General features: G+C 39.5%; 2 protein-coding genes and 1 long non-coding RNA gene across 11 annotated transcripts in view; 1 reads left to right on the top strand and 2 right to left on the bottom strand.

Moving 5' to 3' along the window:
- LOC109538602 (serine/threonine-protein kinase mig-15) overlaps nucleotides 1-9,202 on the bottom strand; it is a 13,149-nt gene extending 3,947 nt beyond the window's left edge. For 2 of the 9 annotated variants that reach the window (XM_048665258.1, XM_048665262.1), the window contains exons 1-16: nucleotides 8,853-9,202; nucleotides 8,609-8,674; nucleotides 6,534-6,696; nucleotides 6,234-6,455; nucleotides 5,970-6,180; nucleotides 5,767-5,916; nucleotides 5,295-5,534; nucleotides 5,130-5,240; nucleotides 4,974-5,085; nucleotides 4,806-4,826; nucleotides 4,520-4,639; nucleotides 4,301-4,467; nucleotides 3,996-4,173; nucleotides 3,394-3,818; nucleotides 2,732-2,972; nucleotides 1,381-1,494 (exon numbers count right to left, since the gene is read on the bottom strand). In XM_048665258.1, the coding sequence (XP_048521215.1) occupies nucleotides 1,381-1,494; nucleotides 2,732-2,972; nucleotides 3,394-3,818; nucleotides 3,996-4,173; nucleotides 4,301-4,467; nucleotides 4,520-4,639; nucleotides 4,806-4,826; nucleotides 4,974-5,085; nucleotides 5,130-5,240; nucleotides 5,295-5,534; nucleotides 5,767-5,916; nucleotides 5,970-6,180; nucleotides 6,234-6,455; nucleotides 6,534-6,696; nucleotides 8,609-8,674; nucleotides 8,853-8,918 (2,607 nt within the window). In that variant the 5' untranslated portion in view covers nucleotides 8,919-9,202. The remainder of the gene's footprint in view (nucleotides 1-1,380; nucleotides 1,495-2,731; nucleotides 2,973-3,393; nucleotides 3,819-3,995; nucleotides 4,174-4,300; nucleotides 4,468-4,519; nucleotides 4,640-4,805; nucleotides 4,827-4,973; nucleotides 5,086-5,129; nucleotides 5,241-5,294; nucleotides 5,535-5,766; nucleotides 5,917-5,969; nucleotides 6,181-6,233; nucleotides 6,456-6,533; nucleotides 6,697-8,608; nucleotides 8,675-8,852) is intronic. The other 7 variants (XM_048665259.1, XM_048665260.1, XM_019905910.2 and 4 more) reach the window with 7 other exon arrangements.
- A 325-nt stretch (nucleotides 9,203-9,527) lies between these two features.
- LOC125503769 overlaps nucleotides 9,528-16,076 on the top strand; it is a 13,787-nt gene continuing 7,238 nt past the window's right edge. Inside the window, exon 1 of the long non-coding RNA XR_007281056.1 lies at nucleotides 9,528-9,638. This is a non-coding gene — a long non-coding RNA (uncharacterized LOC125503769). The remainder of the gene's footprint in view (nucleotides 9,639-16,076) is intronic.
- Nucleotides 10,775-16,076, bottom strand: part of LOC109538680 (division abnormally delayed protein) — a 75,618-nt gene continuing 70,316 nt past the window's right edge. The window contains exons 4-7 of the mRNA XM_048664570.1: nucleotides 13,303-13,574; nucleotides 12,906-13,038; nucleotides 12,694-12,847; nucleotides 10,775-12,636 (exon numbers count right to left, since the gene is read on the bottom strand). Of these exons, the coding sequence (XP_048520527.1) occupies nucleotides 12,473-12,636; nucleotides 12,694-12,847; nucleotides 12,906-13,038; nucleotides 13,303-13,574 (723 nt within the window). The 3' untranslated portion in view covers nucleotides 10,775-12,472. The remainder of the gene's footprint in view (nucleotides 12,637-12,693; nucleotides 12,848-12,905; nucleotides 13,039-13,302; nucleotides 13,575-16,076) is intronic.

Below are 16,076 nucleotides of genomic sequence, written 5' to 3'. Positions count from 1 at the left end.
AAAAATACACCGAAACGTATTTTAATTGATAAATAAAGACAATAAATGACTGAAACCCAGGAATTAATTTTGATTTATTTTAAGTCTTTCTTGAACACTTTTTGTCTCTTGTTCATTTACTAGTTAGAAATCTATTGCAGACTGACACTTCAATGCATATTATTTATTTTTAAACAGCAACCTTGTTTCTTTTTAATTGCCGACGATTTGCTGATGAAATTTTCCAAAAGCTTAAGCACTTATGATCGATCACTCACATCATTCTCTGCACACTTATTGCAAATATTTTGAGCTGTTTAGCGCTCAAAAATAACTTGTAAAAGAAACGCCTTAAAATAAAAAAAATACCATTGTTAAGCCTCACAGCGATACTTTCATTCCCAACTGTAATCCTAGCACGTTAGTAGAACAAAGCTTAAAATTAAAATTAGTCTTTCCCGTTAGTTTTCCGAAACCAACAAAAATGAATGGTAAAACGAACGTTAAAATGAAATGGCAAAATGGGCAACAACTACGATAAACTTTTTCGATGGATGGCATTTGACTGATCCAGATTTCCATAAAATGTTTTTAAATCACTTCATGCAAAAAAGCGCTTTTCAACTAGCATGAGCCGAATGAGCCAAAGCCACCGCATTCGAATGCTCAAACACTACACAGATAAACATTTAAGTGTCATACTTACATTTACAGGGGGGTTACAGACGTCACTCGTTAGAGGCACAAACCAAAGAGAAAGACAATCATTATTACTGATAATAAACATTAATCCGAGTAAATACTCTGATTGGTTGGTGATAAGACAATGTTGTAACGGGGACAAGGGTTAGATTTTTAATTGTTCAAATGGGGCAACAGTTTGTCTGTTTTGGGGCATATATACAGGGTGAACCAATGAGAAGTTCCATCCTGATAAATTGAAGGCGAATTTATAGACTCACGGTTGAAGCAAAAGCCAGTAGAAAAGTGCATCGTTTTTTCCCGGTTTGACGGTTGTGTGTGTACAATTTACGACTGAAAAGGTCACTGAAACACTTTTAAAGAGCGCAGATTTGCACTAAATTGATAAAACAATTGTCAAATAATAACGCAAATTCAAGAGTGTTAATTGGCGAGTAAAATTCTGAGTTTATACACCCGCCTTTAACCGAGTCATAAATGTGGGGTGATTTGCATTGGTCCACCCTCTATATTACGTTTTACTAGGGTTCACTTGACATGACTGGGGCTAAGGAAAGAACAGTGATAACAAAACCCTATTAAAACGTGCACGCGGGTTAAATCACAAAAGCGATAGCAGGAATAGTTTGCATATTCACTCAGGGAATAATTTGTTGGAACACTTTGAATAATGGTATGAACAATGCCTATTATACCCACCTCTTCGCTTTGCGATTTGTCCCTGGATGAAGGTGTGCCTGGACTGCCACTGGCCTGACTGAGTAGATCTGGCAAAACACTACTTTGCCTAGAATGGTCGCTGCTGCGTCCGTTCTAGAATAAGCAACAACCAAATTAGACTGGAAATGCAACATGTTGGTTCAAATTTGAATAAATAGGAAAAAATGACGCAAAACTGCCTACACAATGCACACAATAAATAAATCGGAACACATAGCACAATACTGAAAAAGCAAAACACACACACAAAAAGTTTACTAGAGTTCGGCAGCAGCCCTGCAGTAAATCTCATCGACATCCATCATTTCCATGCTTCAACTTCCGGCATGCTCTTTTCGGTTTGGAAGATTAATAGAATTCTCTGTCGGTTGGATTTGATCAGTTATTTGGCAAATTAAGGTTTGTTCTTTGTCTGGTTAGAAATTACAAAGCGGTTATTCGAGAGCCAATTTTCCAACTCCGGCATGAAAATTTCGGTTATTTCAACCGAAGCCTCCATGCATGAGCTGAAGAGAGTGGCTTTCTGTGAAAAAGCAAAAGAAGTGCGTTTGATTAAAAAAAAAACTACCCTTAGCCCATACAATTTAGAAACTTCATCAATACCATTAGTAGTTCTAAATTTAATATTGTCTGTCCTAACAGCGCGCCTGGGATTGGAGTAAAACTCAATTTATGTGTATATAAAACGAAGTCGAATCCAGTCCCAGACTCGTGATTAAAACAGACAATACAAAGTTTTGGGAACGCTACTTCACACTTAGTGACTTTAAACTATTTCAAATTGCTTACGCAAAACTCCTAATACCTACTTGAATTGGAAAGAGTAGAATACTTAAAAAACCAGTTTGGACTGGCCCAATGATGCGCCGAGCTTTTTTCTATGGACTGCTTAGATTAGTAAAAGCAAGATTATTTACATTCTTCACCGAAACACACCCAACTTGGTTAATCAAAGCTCTGCTTCCGAAACAGAAAAGCGTTATCGAAGGGTGGAAACTATAAGGCTACAACCTAAGCTATGTAACTATCTAGCGCTTCTAGCTCTATGTTTGTTGGACTATACAGTCCAAAAGCTGGCTTACAGTATGTGTTCGGGAAAGTTTGCTGCTGTTCACAAACAATGGAATTTGGAATTATTGCGCCAGCTAATGGACGTTCCCTAAAATGAAGTTAGATACAAGTCCGGCACCAAGATTCCTGCCCTACGTAAATCAATGAGTCTATCAGGCACTAATGGGATTAATTTCGGTTAAATGAGTTGGGCAGACAAAACGTCAGTGATGTTATTCAAAGCACCCGAAAAACAAACCAGAAAAAAGCCAAATGTTACCTGGATAAAAGAGAATTCATCCCCGTCGATCGACTGAGAGCCGCCCGATATGTTCGATACGTTTAGCGAATGTATTTCGATCGGCTTCGAGTTTCTTCGCCGCATGCTCGCCGCCTCTTTGGCAAATTGCAAGTCGACCTCTTTTTGTCGAGCCTCGAGCGTTTCTCGGATACTTCGGCGAACCTCCGAGTGTCTCAGCACAATGTCCGACTCGGTTTTCTCACGTCTTGGACGAATGAAACTGTTTCGTATATGATTGGTTTCAGTGAACGCTCACCCACTCTCTTCATTAGTATGCTCAATTACAAGTAAATTATGCTGCTTTGGCAGTCTCTCTCAGTTGCATGTTTGGTAGTTTATTTCGTTAGTAAGTTCATCAAACAAAGTAGTTAGGTGGGACTTTTATTTGTAAAAAGGGCGTCCAAGCGAACAGTCAATATCCGTTCGCACACGCTTTGGCAGGGTTTCCTACCTCAATTCGCAGTCGCAGTCCCTGCCTATTGAGAATCTTTAGGAGATTTCGAACTCGGTCGTGGTGGAGACCCTACCAAAGCCTATGCGACTTTTTCAACTTCATTCTCCTCTTGAACACCCACCACGCAAAAGTCACCTAATTAAGATAAACCACAAAACATGCTTTGAAGGGATTTACACTGTCGCACCTGCTGATGTCAGTTTTCTTTGGTGTCGACGATGGAGGTGTATCAGTCCTCTTCCAGTCCATCAAAACGGGTTCACCAGAGGATCGTTTGCCCTGAACGCCCGTCTCCGACCCACGTCTGTTATTGAAAATTCCACTGGATCGCGCTTTCTGATCGATATAAATTGCACTGTGGCGCGAGCTGAGCGGGAAAAAGTCCGAGTTTTCCCGGCGAAAACCTCTGAAGAAGGGATTCACTTTCGAATCGCTGTCGTTTCTTCGATGGCCCTGTTTCTTGGCCGGGTCCTCTTTCACGCCAGTACTCGGCTTTTCGTTTTGCTTTTCGCCGCTTTTATTAATCGGAAAAAATTTGTCAAAGTCCCAGTCTTTAAGGAGGGTCGCTTCGTCAAAATCATCACTTCTCTTCGCTAGATTTGCTGCGGACTGCTGCCATTGTCAAAATAAAACAAAATAAGGGATTGTTGGTCAGAAGTTGCTTTTGAACAAGGGAGAACTACGCGAAACTTTCAATTATTCAGCATCCAAAAACAACTTCAGAAGGCGAAAATAAACGGAAATCTTCACAAAAAGCCATATAAAATGCGCACTAATAGATTGACATACCTTGCGAAGAACCAGCGTGCGATCGCCTTGAGATTCGTCATCGTCGGGCGTGGGCGGTAGGGGGCGATTAGGAGCCCCCCCTGTGCCCGATCCCGAGCCACTAGTAGCCCCTGGACTCGAGACGCTGGCGGTACCTTCCGGCACCCCCGGAAGGCCGGCCCTATAAGAAAACTCGGGACTAACAAAACAAAACGGAACCAAAAAGCAAATTAAGTGAGAAAATTGGACAAACATAAGAAACAAAAATGAGGGGCAATTATTAACACATTTTAGTAAAGTCCTGACGGCGCACGAATCAAACTTACAGAGGCTTAGGAGGATCGCTGGCCAACAAAGTTCCATCGTTTCTGGCCCCTCTTCCTCCATCTTCGGGCTCCGAATCGCTTTCACTATCGACTAGCGCCTCGATTGGCCGATCGTTGGAAGAATTTGAGGCACTCGGTGGTGATACGTTATTGTTATTATTCGACGCCTGAAACCCAACCACTCAAAGATTCGAAAAAAAACACAAATTGGCAAACTACCTGTGAGCGCGAATTGTTTCTATTGTTACGAGGCGGGGCTTCAGGCTGTGCAGCCCCATTATTGGCCACAGGCTGCTGCATTCCCAGCTCCTTCAGATTGGCTGCAAGCGAATCCAGCTCCTAAAAAGCAGAATAGAACCCATACAATACAACAGTCTCAAACTTTCATCGCTTTAGGCGGAAATGGTTGTGCATTATAAGCAAAATCAAACGTATGATTGAAAACCTGCAAGTCAAATAGGGCCCAGCAAATATTCGAAGCAAAATAAATGTGTAAACAACGTACCTCGGGTTTACGTGCAGGAGCCTGCAGTGAAATGTGAAACACGGACATGAAATAAACAGAAGAGCAAAATTAGATGAAGGAAAGCTGTGTCAACGTGGGCCTTGAGCTCAGTAAAAAATACAATGATGAGAACTACTGGAATCGAGTTTGGGCACTTGCGCTACATACCATTGGTTTAAACATGTGCTGCGATTGGGAGTTTCTTTGAGGTTGCTGCGGTTGCGGTCTGGACGCCGCAAAGTTATTATCGGGAGGTGGCGGCAGCGGTCTATAACAAACACTTTAATTATCCCAATATAAATGTCCAGTCCTGTAATCTACTACCTTCTAGGTGGAGCAGCAGGATCAGGAACCACAATAATCCGTTGAGGGATGGGCGGTCTGGCAGGTGGACCAGGCTCAGGAATTTCCTCGCGTTCCTTGTTCTTGCCGCTTCTAAAAAGCCACAATGAGCTGATTGCTTACAAGGCAAGTTTGCTTCTTAATTACCTCGGTGGGGGCTCAACCAGGGTGCGTCCTTCCTGAATCTGCTGGAAATTTCTGCGCAAAGTGTCACCACCAGGTGCCTGAATTATGCTACTGGGTTCGCCAGCGATCTGAGGCTCTTCCTCCTCGTTCTCTGACCCGGAGTATCTGTAATCGTCCCGCTCCTTTTCCTGCTTTCGCTTCTTGCAACGATCTATGTGGTCTTTGAGCTGTATTCTAACTTGCCGCTCAGTCGGCTGGTCCCTGATAACAAAAACAGACTTAGTTAATAATGAGAAATTTCACTCATTTAATTAGGCCCCATGAAAATTGAGCAGTTTCTAAGGCCCTAAAATAGAACATTTCGGCGCACAATAGCCTATTTTCCTCATAGTCTATTAACTAATTACTAGAACCAATGTACTTTTTGAAACTTTACTGGCAACTATTAATCACTGAAGTTCAATAAATGACACTATAAGGTCGCGCTACTTACTTGATAAATGCGTGTTTTAGAAGCTGCTCTGTATAGGGACGTTCGTGATAGTCCTTGACCAGAACGGTTTCGATAAACCCATGAAACTTCTTGTTCCATTTCTTGCTCTTTAACCTCGGCGGCGGATTGCGCGGGATTAAGAACAGAGCCCTGCAAATGTCCTCGATAAATCATTTGAGGGTAATGGATGGTTTGGTGCTTACCTCATTGGATGCAGCTCGCACAAGGGCGGCTGCGATTCGGCCATTTCCAAAGCAGTGATTCCCAGCGACCACAAATCGCTTCGATTATCGTAAGTGGCCTCCGGGTTTTCATCGCAAGCGATCACTTCGGGCGCCATCCAGTACGGGGTGCCGATGAAAGTGTTTCTTCGGCCGATCGTTCGGTCGAGTTGAGCAGACACGCCGAAATCAACTGCAAACATTCAAACTGTTAATTCTGGTTTCAGACGGTTTTTACGGGCTTGCCTAGTTTGACTTCGGCATTATCAGTCAGCAGGACGTTTTGTCCTTTAATGTCCCTGTGGATGACTTTGTTGGAGTGAAGATATGACAACCCCCTCAGAATCTCTCTGCAAATGTACGCAATCCATTCTTCTTTCAATGACTGTCCTTTGGTTGACTTCACTAGGTCTGTAACTGAACCTGCGCCGCAGTATTCCATCACCAGCCACAGCTGGTCATCTTTGCCTAAAACAACGAAGAATTCAACTGTTTTCTTAATCTATTAGGTAGTGAAACTATGTGGAAACTGATCGGAAAACGCACCTGGCGGAGACTTTTTAATGAAAGCCCCGTAATACGTGGCAATATTCCGATGATTCGAAAACTTCTTCAGCACATTGATCTCCAATTTGATTTCTTCCTCCTCGTCTTCGGTAACGTCCATGACTTTGATGGCGGCCAGCTGGCCAGTTTTGGTATGGCGGCCCTATAAAGGAACATTTCTATTGCATTTCATCTACTGATTTTTTCTTAATTAATAAGACAATTCCAAAACAATGCTTTGTTCACATTAGCCGGCGATTTGCATGGGAAAAAGAATGGAATTTCGAGTCTTGGGAGTCGCCTAAACAATACACAATGAAAATGGTAACAGGGGAATTGCGGTATATTTCAGTTTGGAAACCGAATTATGCCAATGTGGATTTCACAAGCTTGGCTAGATCGAAATCCCATTTAACGCACCGAATAAATAGCAACCGTTGATTATTGGGAATTAGATGCTAGTGACTAGTTGACAATGATATACAGGCAGTGAAAGCCATTGATAAGAGGAGCACATTTTCCCGAATAAACAGCGTAAATGCCCACTTTTGATACATCGGTGTCAAGCACTCGCCTCTAACCAGTCAATAACAACTTGATTGCCTGTCGAAGCAATTACGATGATTTGGTCAATGATTTGTTCAGATAAGTGCGCTGCATTACTACGATGAGATTTTACTACTGTAACTGTAACTATGAACAAATTCATGTTGATGAGCACCCATGTACAATTATTGATGTACCTAGACGAACCGCTTGCCAATGTATTCAGGTTATCTACAATTGGAAAAGTTCACATCCGGACATTCAAACAATTTTATTGGCCTGGATTTACTGCTTTCAGAAACCTAATCGACAGCCCAACATATCAATCGGGCCTTAAATAATCAAACAACTCGCCTTGGAATTGATATTGTTATATTCGCCGAATGTTTTGTAAATAGAGGATGTTTTTCCGAAGTGAAGCTTTCCACCTGCGTGCTGTTAACAGAGTTTATTTTGCTAAATACTCTAAACTTGATTATTTTGCAGATATTTATTTAAAGTCTCAAATCTGTGGCGATTAACATCTTTTTTTACCAATTTTTCAATTGGAGATCTTGTAAAATAATCGCCTTGCAGTAGATTTTGAATGAATTTTGACTTGTGACAAGGCAGAAGGTTTCGGATTTATACCGACCTTCTTCCTTCGGTCTTCTTATCAGTTTTACCGTTCTCATAAGAGTGCGATTTTGTAAGAATGGCATTGTCAACTATCGGTTATCTTTTACACCTTTGATCGGGTCTCCTTTCGTTTACTTCAGTTTTATTGACTCGTTTTGCTTTACCAGAAACACTCGATTGCCTCTGCAGCCATCAATAAGTAAAGCGACAATTTTCACAGAAACTAACGAGCTTAACTAGGGCTTTAACTGGCCGGAATTAACAGAAAGTAAGAAGAGAACATTGTTAATTTCCTTCCAAGACACAGAGTTTAATATTATTAATTATACATCAAAACAATCTAAATTTATCCTACAATAGTTCTAAAAAGTTGTCAGGCACTTAATGTTGCATTATTTTCGTCGGTAAGCTCAAAAATCTTACAATGAGCAATTTAGCAATTGGCGAAAACACTCCACGATGAAAATTATTTTCCGATCATCCCTGGTATATGCAGAAAAACAGACAAAGCTAGAGTGGTTTTCATGGCAATTAGTATGTTCCTCTCACTCCTGAGCATGCAATTAATTTGAGGGAATCGAACCCGTTTACTACGAGTGGCGATTTAAGGCGAGTAAGATACTGCAATTTTATGTGTGTGGTTTTTCACTTAAAAAACAGTTAAACCTCGCTGTTTGATCACTCTAGCTTTAGAAAAAAGTCCAAAAAACTACAAATTTGATTAACTTTTCAAATAGGTAACTCGTAGACGCAGGAGATGTCCTACGACGGAACAATAAACCAAAATCGTTAAAATCTCGGATAATTTACGTGATAAAGCACTGTTAATCCCTTTGCAAGCTTCTAAGAACCAATAAGATGAGAGATGACACATCTCTGGGGAATGAGATAAAGTGTAACAAAGAATTTACCTTGTACACTTGGCCATAGGTTCCATTGCCCACCACTTCGATCAGCTCAAAAATGCCAGCAGGATCCTGAAAAATGAAATATTTCTGATTTAAGGCAGGTACTAGTGGGGTTTCAGGGTGACAGTGGAAGGACAACACACCCAAAATTTCCCAACTATAAACACAGTTCAATTGTCTGGACTGTTATGAGGAAAACGTTGAGTTTTCACAACGGAAAATCAACCAAACAGATTCAAAGGCTTACCTTCAATGCGGTAAGGTCAATATCGTCCAAAGAACAGTTCACTGAAGGGGGCATTTGATGCGCCATTTTGATTGTAGTTAGGAGTTCACTCGCTTTTCAATGGATTTTTACTTAAGGTCATCGACAATTGCACAGTTATGTCTGGCTAATCGGGTACATTTAACAATAATTGTCGTACGCGCACTATCACAACAATGCAATCAAGCTGCTGAGCATAATTAAACGGTAAAACTATTCCCGAAACTGTACACACACAGCATGTTTTTCGCCATACGATTCGTCGCACCCTTCCTTCGCCAACTGCAAAAAACGGGAACTGTTCTAACGTCACAGAGTGACAAATGTGCGGTTTGTTGAACAGGCAGCGAGCCGCCACGGTTTCAATGTCTGTCTCTTTCTGTATTATTGCTAAATTTGTTGGTTCCCGTATTATCAGGGCATTGCACGTCTGGAATGAACACTGTTCGAGTGTTGCCGAGTTGTGCAGCGCCCAGGCAACTGCAAATACAAGCAGATTCTTTCCGGGGTTATTCGCCTCAATTCGAACTGTGTTTAGGTTTTTTCCGATTTTCAGTCTGAATCAGTTTTTCATTTGCTCAGTTGCTGCGTAACTATTTAAAAAAGTTAATAGTGGCATTGTGGATCATGTAGAAAAAATCCAAGACAGCCATGAAAACAATGGGATCGGCTTCATGTCATTAGATTTTGGTGTGTTTGACAAATGCGTATTTTGTTACAACGAAAAAATTGTTTTCATCTTCAATGTTCTTCTTCGAGATCTTCCAGGTTTGACTTTCCACTTTATTACGAACTTTTAGCCTTAATTTAGAGTTAGTGAGGTAATTAGAAGCATTGCGATTGAGTTAGCGAACGTAGCTTGTGGTCAAATTTTCGAGGGGTCAATTCGTCTTTAGGGGCCTTTGAATATGAAACCATAGATAAAGACGAGCATAAGACTAACTTAGTTTTATATTCAAAGTCTTTAGCTATGAGTTCAACTACCGATGGTGGCGATGCGAAACGTCAAATCACTCGTTGTCGATTGACAGTTGAGACTTGTTTATTTATTGGGGTTGATGACATCTATAGCATCAAACAATACTTCCACACTATTCGATCTTTTTCTATTTCTTTAAAATCTTGCAAAAAAAAGTTGATTAGAACGAAGCAAAACACAAAGACCAATACACAGAACATCCCCCCTTAGAATTGAAACGGCCGTGATAGAGTTTGAATAGACGTTTAGCGCCTCTGACGGCGGCGCGCGTGAAACTCCAGTAGAATGTGAGTCATTTACCTGATATTTTATTCTTGATGATTGCATTCACCAAATTTTTTAAGGCTGAAAGCTGGTAGCTTATTTACAGTTATCAACCTAGTATATATCTCCGGCCAATAAAAGCGAACTTATGATAATATTCTATTAAATACGTTATCACGCAATCAGTTACAACAATTTTTGCAAATATAGTAATTAATTTACTGCTCGCAAAAAATGTTTGTTTGTGTTATGTACCACAGTGTTCCCTTCACTATCCCTATTTAGTTACCATTCGAAGGGGGGATGTTCAAGGACGTAAACAGCTGGCAGAGGGCGCTCATAAGCGGTCACGGGTGTTTGCATAATTGTCACTTCTTGTTCAGAGGTGTTCTGACATGTTCAGTGCACCAATGTTAACAAAACAAGTGTCAAATTACTAGTTAACGTGTAGTTATAATTTTAGCCTCCAGAGGTCGTTTGGACTTTTGAACTACGTTGTAAGGCAATACATTAAACAAAAATAAATAAATAAAAGTAAATCCCCGTAAATCACTTACTCGTCTTTATCTATGCGTAGACGCATGAAATTAAGGGCCCAAGTTGGACGATTAAGTTGTGAAGTGGTTGTCAATTTAGAAAAAGGGTTAAAAAAACTGTTGCGTTTGTTAGAAAAATTTATTTACCACTAAATAAAAATACACTGTAGTATAAAATAAAGCAGGAATAACTATATGTGCCGTATACAAAAATACACAGTGCAATTGGAAGTCGCTGAATGCAACTTTAGAAACTTTTGGTGCAACAAAATCCGTCGATAATGTGTCAAAATTTATTTTGTTTTTGAATTTTAGTCTCATTTTTTTTTTATTTTAGAACTCATACCTGGATACCAACAAGAGAAAAAGTGGAATTGGTTGCTAGTAAAAAAATCACCTAATAGGTGTCTTTGACTATTGGATTGACTTTGTCGTTCAAAATGTTTAAATATTAATCGGAATAAAAAAGATAAACAAGCGACACTTTTCCCATGTTGTTGGTATAATTGTCTATGTCGGAATTAATTTAGTTGAAAAATCACAAAAAACTCACAAACATATCTACATGTTGTATACATTGACACATTCATTTAGAAACATTTTTTATATTTACTTTCTTAACCTTTATAGCTATCTATTTATATAATCATTATACTATTTATAGCAATAAGTTAACGTTTACTATTTTTTACAGGATTAAACGGATGACTATTAGTAGCAAGTAAATAAGGTTTCGTAAAGGTTGGTTTAAATAATCAAACCGAAAATTGCTACTATATTTACATAGTAAAATTATTTAAACAAAATCGACATTGGAAAGTGGAATGCCCGATTTCTTTAACAGGTTGCTCAAAGAACAATCCGTAAAAAAACTGAGCATCTGATCTAAGCCTAAGCCTAAAGAATATTATTCACAAAAATACAAATTAAATCAATGAAGTGACTACCACAGTATTCCTTAGAAGTGTTATTCAACGTTTCGTCACTTCATAGCGATATGGCAAAAATTATCACAAAACATTAGACAAATTAATTAGCGATGAAACCTTTTACTTACCAAATCATTATAAATGGAAAATTGATTATTTACACCCTCTTCTATCCAACAAATCATACATATCTCTCGATTTAACAACTACTATATACTCAACATTCTTTAAATCCGCCTCTATACAGTAATAAACCTATCTTCTCTAACCGAATTGTCTAAATCACATAGCCATCGACTTACATAGTAATATATTAATTAACATTTTCCATATAATTTAGAAGAATTTTACATTCATTAAATAATAGATTGTTTAATCACAGACAATTCTCAAAATAATTTAAAGATACAATATAAAAAATATCTACACGCATTCATTCATCCATTCGAAGTAGCTTGACATTTTTTTTCAATCAATGGAAGAAAGCGCAGAATAAATGCGGCGTTAAACCAGAAGTGGAAGACCAAATGTAAATGATATGTTTCTTATTGCCAGAACTTGTTCGGTTACTTCCTTTGAGCAATCAGCTTTGTTCCTACATAAGATCTGTACATTTCGTATATGTATAGGCACTATTATGCAAAATAATTGGCATTTTATTGGCAATAAGAATTCAAATCTAAACCTGTCCTGTTGAGAAAATTCCTAGCTCTAGTGATTAAGTGAAAGCAACATCTCTGATTAATTTCTCTTACTCTACAACAATACAAGTCTCAGTCAGTCGCAGGGGCTCTATGGTTGAGGCTTCCTGTCCATTGCTCTTGCAGCTGCTAATCTCCATAACACTTTTGTCTGTAACATTAAGCGAAAACAAAAGTGATGGTCTTTGAAGTCTTAGAATCTCGAAGAAATGAGCGAGAGTATCGTGAGAATGGTCAAAAGGCTCAGGGTGGACCGTAAATCGCTACTGCTGGACACATGGTGGACAGTTGGGGTCTGCTGGTCAACAGTTTGAATGATGTCGATGTCGTCGTTGTGTTTTCTTGGTTCTGTTCCTTCTGAAATCAAAGTTTAAACGGTTCTATAAAGCAAATAGTGTTTTCTAAGAACATTACCTTCAGGTTCAACAGGGCCATGTCCAGATCCGGATCCTCGGCTATATTCGTCATCATCTTCAAATCCTGGACCGTTTCCAGAGCCAGAGCCATCCACTCCGTCCCTCTGCATGTCAATGTCTGCATAGTTCGGCCCCAGAGAGCTTAAGGCCATCTAAATCAATGCAGTTTCTTCTTTTGTCCACATTTTCAATTGCCAACTTCCTACTTACATGGTGCACGTGTCTCAGTTTGTCCACTAAAGTAGCGATTTTGGCCATCACATGCGGCTCAGTCGAGGACACTTTTACTTCGGGATTGTACTTTTGATTATTTGCACCGACGAGGGCAACCGTTTTCGTATACCTGCAATAAATGCCGCATTTTATATTGAAATCCTGTTCTGTATGGATTATTTACACTTCATGAATTAGCATTTGAAAATTATGCATAAGCACCAAGCGCAGCTGTTGCATAATGTTTAATAAGTTATGGCTCTTGCCACATGGGAAACAATGGAAAAACGTAATTTAACGATTTCTAATTATCTTGTCTGATTGCCAATTAACTTGGCATGTTTTTCCAGTGCATTTAAAAAAATCATCAGCTCTAGAGTTTAGAGAAACTTACTCGGCAACTCGTTCTCCATTCCAGCACTTCTTATCCCTTTGCTCGGCGAAACTTTCGTCTCCGCACAAATTATCGGCCAGATCAGCGTAAAAGCCCTTCGTGTTTGATATAACGGACAAAAAACTGGTCATTTGGACGTCCATAAACTGGCTGAATGATCTCGAGTTGAATTTTTTTGGCTGTTTTGACTGAAGCGGATCTACGGTCGTGGTCTCTGCTGTCAGCGATTCGGGTTTTTCGGCAAATTCCGGAAACTTACAGGTCATTTTCACCTAAAATCAACAGAAAAACCCTTTTAATCACAGCGAAATTTGCAAATCTATTCGGATTCCATCCGACCAATGGCGCAATAATTATAAAAACGCCCAAAGATTCATACAGAATATCAGCCGAAACCGGCCGAAGTGTTCTTCGTTTTAAAATCCTCCTGACTGGAGGACATAAATGAGCTGTTTGTACCATCGGTGGTTTTTGAATCGATTTATTCATTAGTTTTGTTTAGTTTTTGTTTATTATGTTTAGGTTCAATCACAAGGTGACACATAAATAAATCGCTTTCCAGGGCAATTTCCAAGTTTGGCTCTTCGGCAAGTTTTCAATGGAGTGCACGATCGGATCGAACTAAATAAACTTTGGCAGCAGCCTTAAAATTGGGCTCGAGAAGCTGTTAAAAGGCGCCAAATAAGAAAATTCCGAATAGACGAACTTTTATTGCGAAAACGTGTAGCCATCGTTTTGCAGAACGACGCTCCGATAGTGCCAGCGTACATTTATTATCTGCAAAACACCGACGGACCAACATTGCTCTCGGATGGATATGAAAGTTCAGACGTCGATCCTCTGCCAAGTGCAAAGTTAGGGTTTCGCGAGGAAAAAGCTAAATGCATAAGTGATGAGATCGAAAGAAGTCAAAGTCGGCAGATGCTACAGTTCAATCTATATTGAATTTTGGTGAATTATTCGGCAATTGCATTCTTTTGAAAATATTCATTGGTGCTGACAACGCGGTCCCATTATGTTTAGCGTCATCACCCAGCTCGGTTGTCATAGAAACTTGCCATGATTCATACCGAAGTATGCGCCGAAAAGACCTGAACCGCTCATCGCTTGAAATTTTATGTGGTGCGTAAAGTACTAGATTGTCCGCACCATGGCTATTCAATTTTTACAATTAGTTTATTCTGGAGTATTAACAAAAAGTGCTTTTTTGCTGGTGCATTTTTTAACTTATCACTTGCTTTGTTCATTGAGATTAGTTCTTCCTGCGTCGATCCATCAGGTTCATTCAGCCTAACAACAATAGTTAGTTTGCCGCTTCAAGTCTTTAACAATGAAGTCGTGCAGACTAATCAAACCGCAGATCGCAGGCAGACCTGAAATAATTAAATCCTCGAATACGGGCAGATTCCGCACCGATTAGGGTATGAGAGGACGCGCTATATCGGAAGAGGAATGCGGGCATAGACAAAGATCTCGAATACCAAAGGGCAAGTTATAACTTGCTTCTATACTTTGAATAACTTTAATTGTGGTTCCTCGGTTCGGTTATTCGATACAGGCGGGATAACTGATGGTGGTTGCATTGAACAAGAGAGCGAAGCCACCAAAATGGAATGAATGGTAAATTCAGGTGAAAATTGGAAAAATCGAGCAAAAAGGAAAATTTTATTCGATTAAGCCATTAATATAAATTCAACTTTCCTAGACCCAGTAATAAAGTTACCTTTTATCCGGTAAGAATAATGTCCCATCTAATCGGCAGCGGTTTTATAACGCGTCACGGACTATTATTGCCGGAAAATAAATGGGCAATTGTCGGAATCAATTAAAATAAAATCCTATCATTTTGTAAAGGGGATTTAAAGGGGAAATTTATCGGTTCGATGCCGGAACATTAATATTACTTACCGTAATTTCTACCTGATGATATAACATTTTTGGACTAATTTCACTGGAATTGAATAACGATATTGGATTATTGGACTGTTGCAAATTGGGCCACTTTTATTGAACCTGCCAAGACATTTGTCGAATCAACGGACTAAACTTACATAGTTTTCAGTCTAGATAATTCCGTTTCTAATTCAACTATTTTCGCTTTTATCGCAGTTCGGACATAAAATCACTTTTACTTTACTTGGACGGACAGTTAAGGCTGACAATATGCTGAATCCTGTTTCACATTTGTACGAACACATCGAAAGGAAACAGGTGCTTAACAAAGCTGAAGCTGCTCGGGCAAACACTTGGCTTCGACAAGCACCTAAAGATGTGCAAATACTTGCTTTTAACGAGCTATTTTCAATGGCAAACAAATTACCATATATGAAGTCTCTGGCGGTCTGTTTGCCTGGTCGATCACATGAGGCTGTAGAGACTTTAATAAGAAATAAACAAATATTTGAAAATCCACGCCGGAGTAAACGTGGAATGAATGATGAGTTGTAGTGGAGGATAATTCCAGCTCTATCTTCTTCAAAACGATGGAAAATTGCGCTCTATATGGAACTTTTCAAATGTCTGGGAGTTAATTTAAATGTATTTAGTCTACTGTTTGATGTAAGTAAGTACAGATTTCGAAATGTGTTAATTTCAGGCACCCCAGGATGGATGTATTTTATTTCGCCCACATATTTTACGTTGTCGTAAAGGTCTCAGGCTTTTTCCACGACTGGTTTTGGGGCCTATTAGCTCTCATCAGCTGGGTTTAGCCTGAAAATAACACTCCCAAAACCTGTACTTTATTTCGCCCACTTATTTTACGTTGTCGTAAA

The sequence above is a fragment of the Dendroctonus ponderosae genome, unplaced genomic scaffold (assembly GCF_020466585.1).
Source record: "Dendroctonus ponderosae isolate FM_Combo_2020 unplaced genomic scaffold, Dpon_F_20191213v2 Dpon_F_20191213_3, whole genome shotgun sequence".
NCBI classification, from domain to species: Eukaryota; Metazoa; Arthropoda; class Insecta; order Coleoptera; family Curculionidae; genus Dendroctonus; species Dendroctonus ponderosae.
This window is presented reverse-complemented; position numbering and strand designations above follow the sequence as displayed.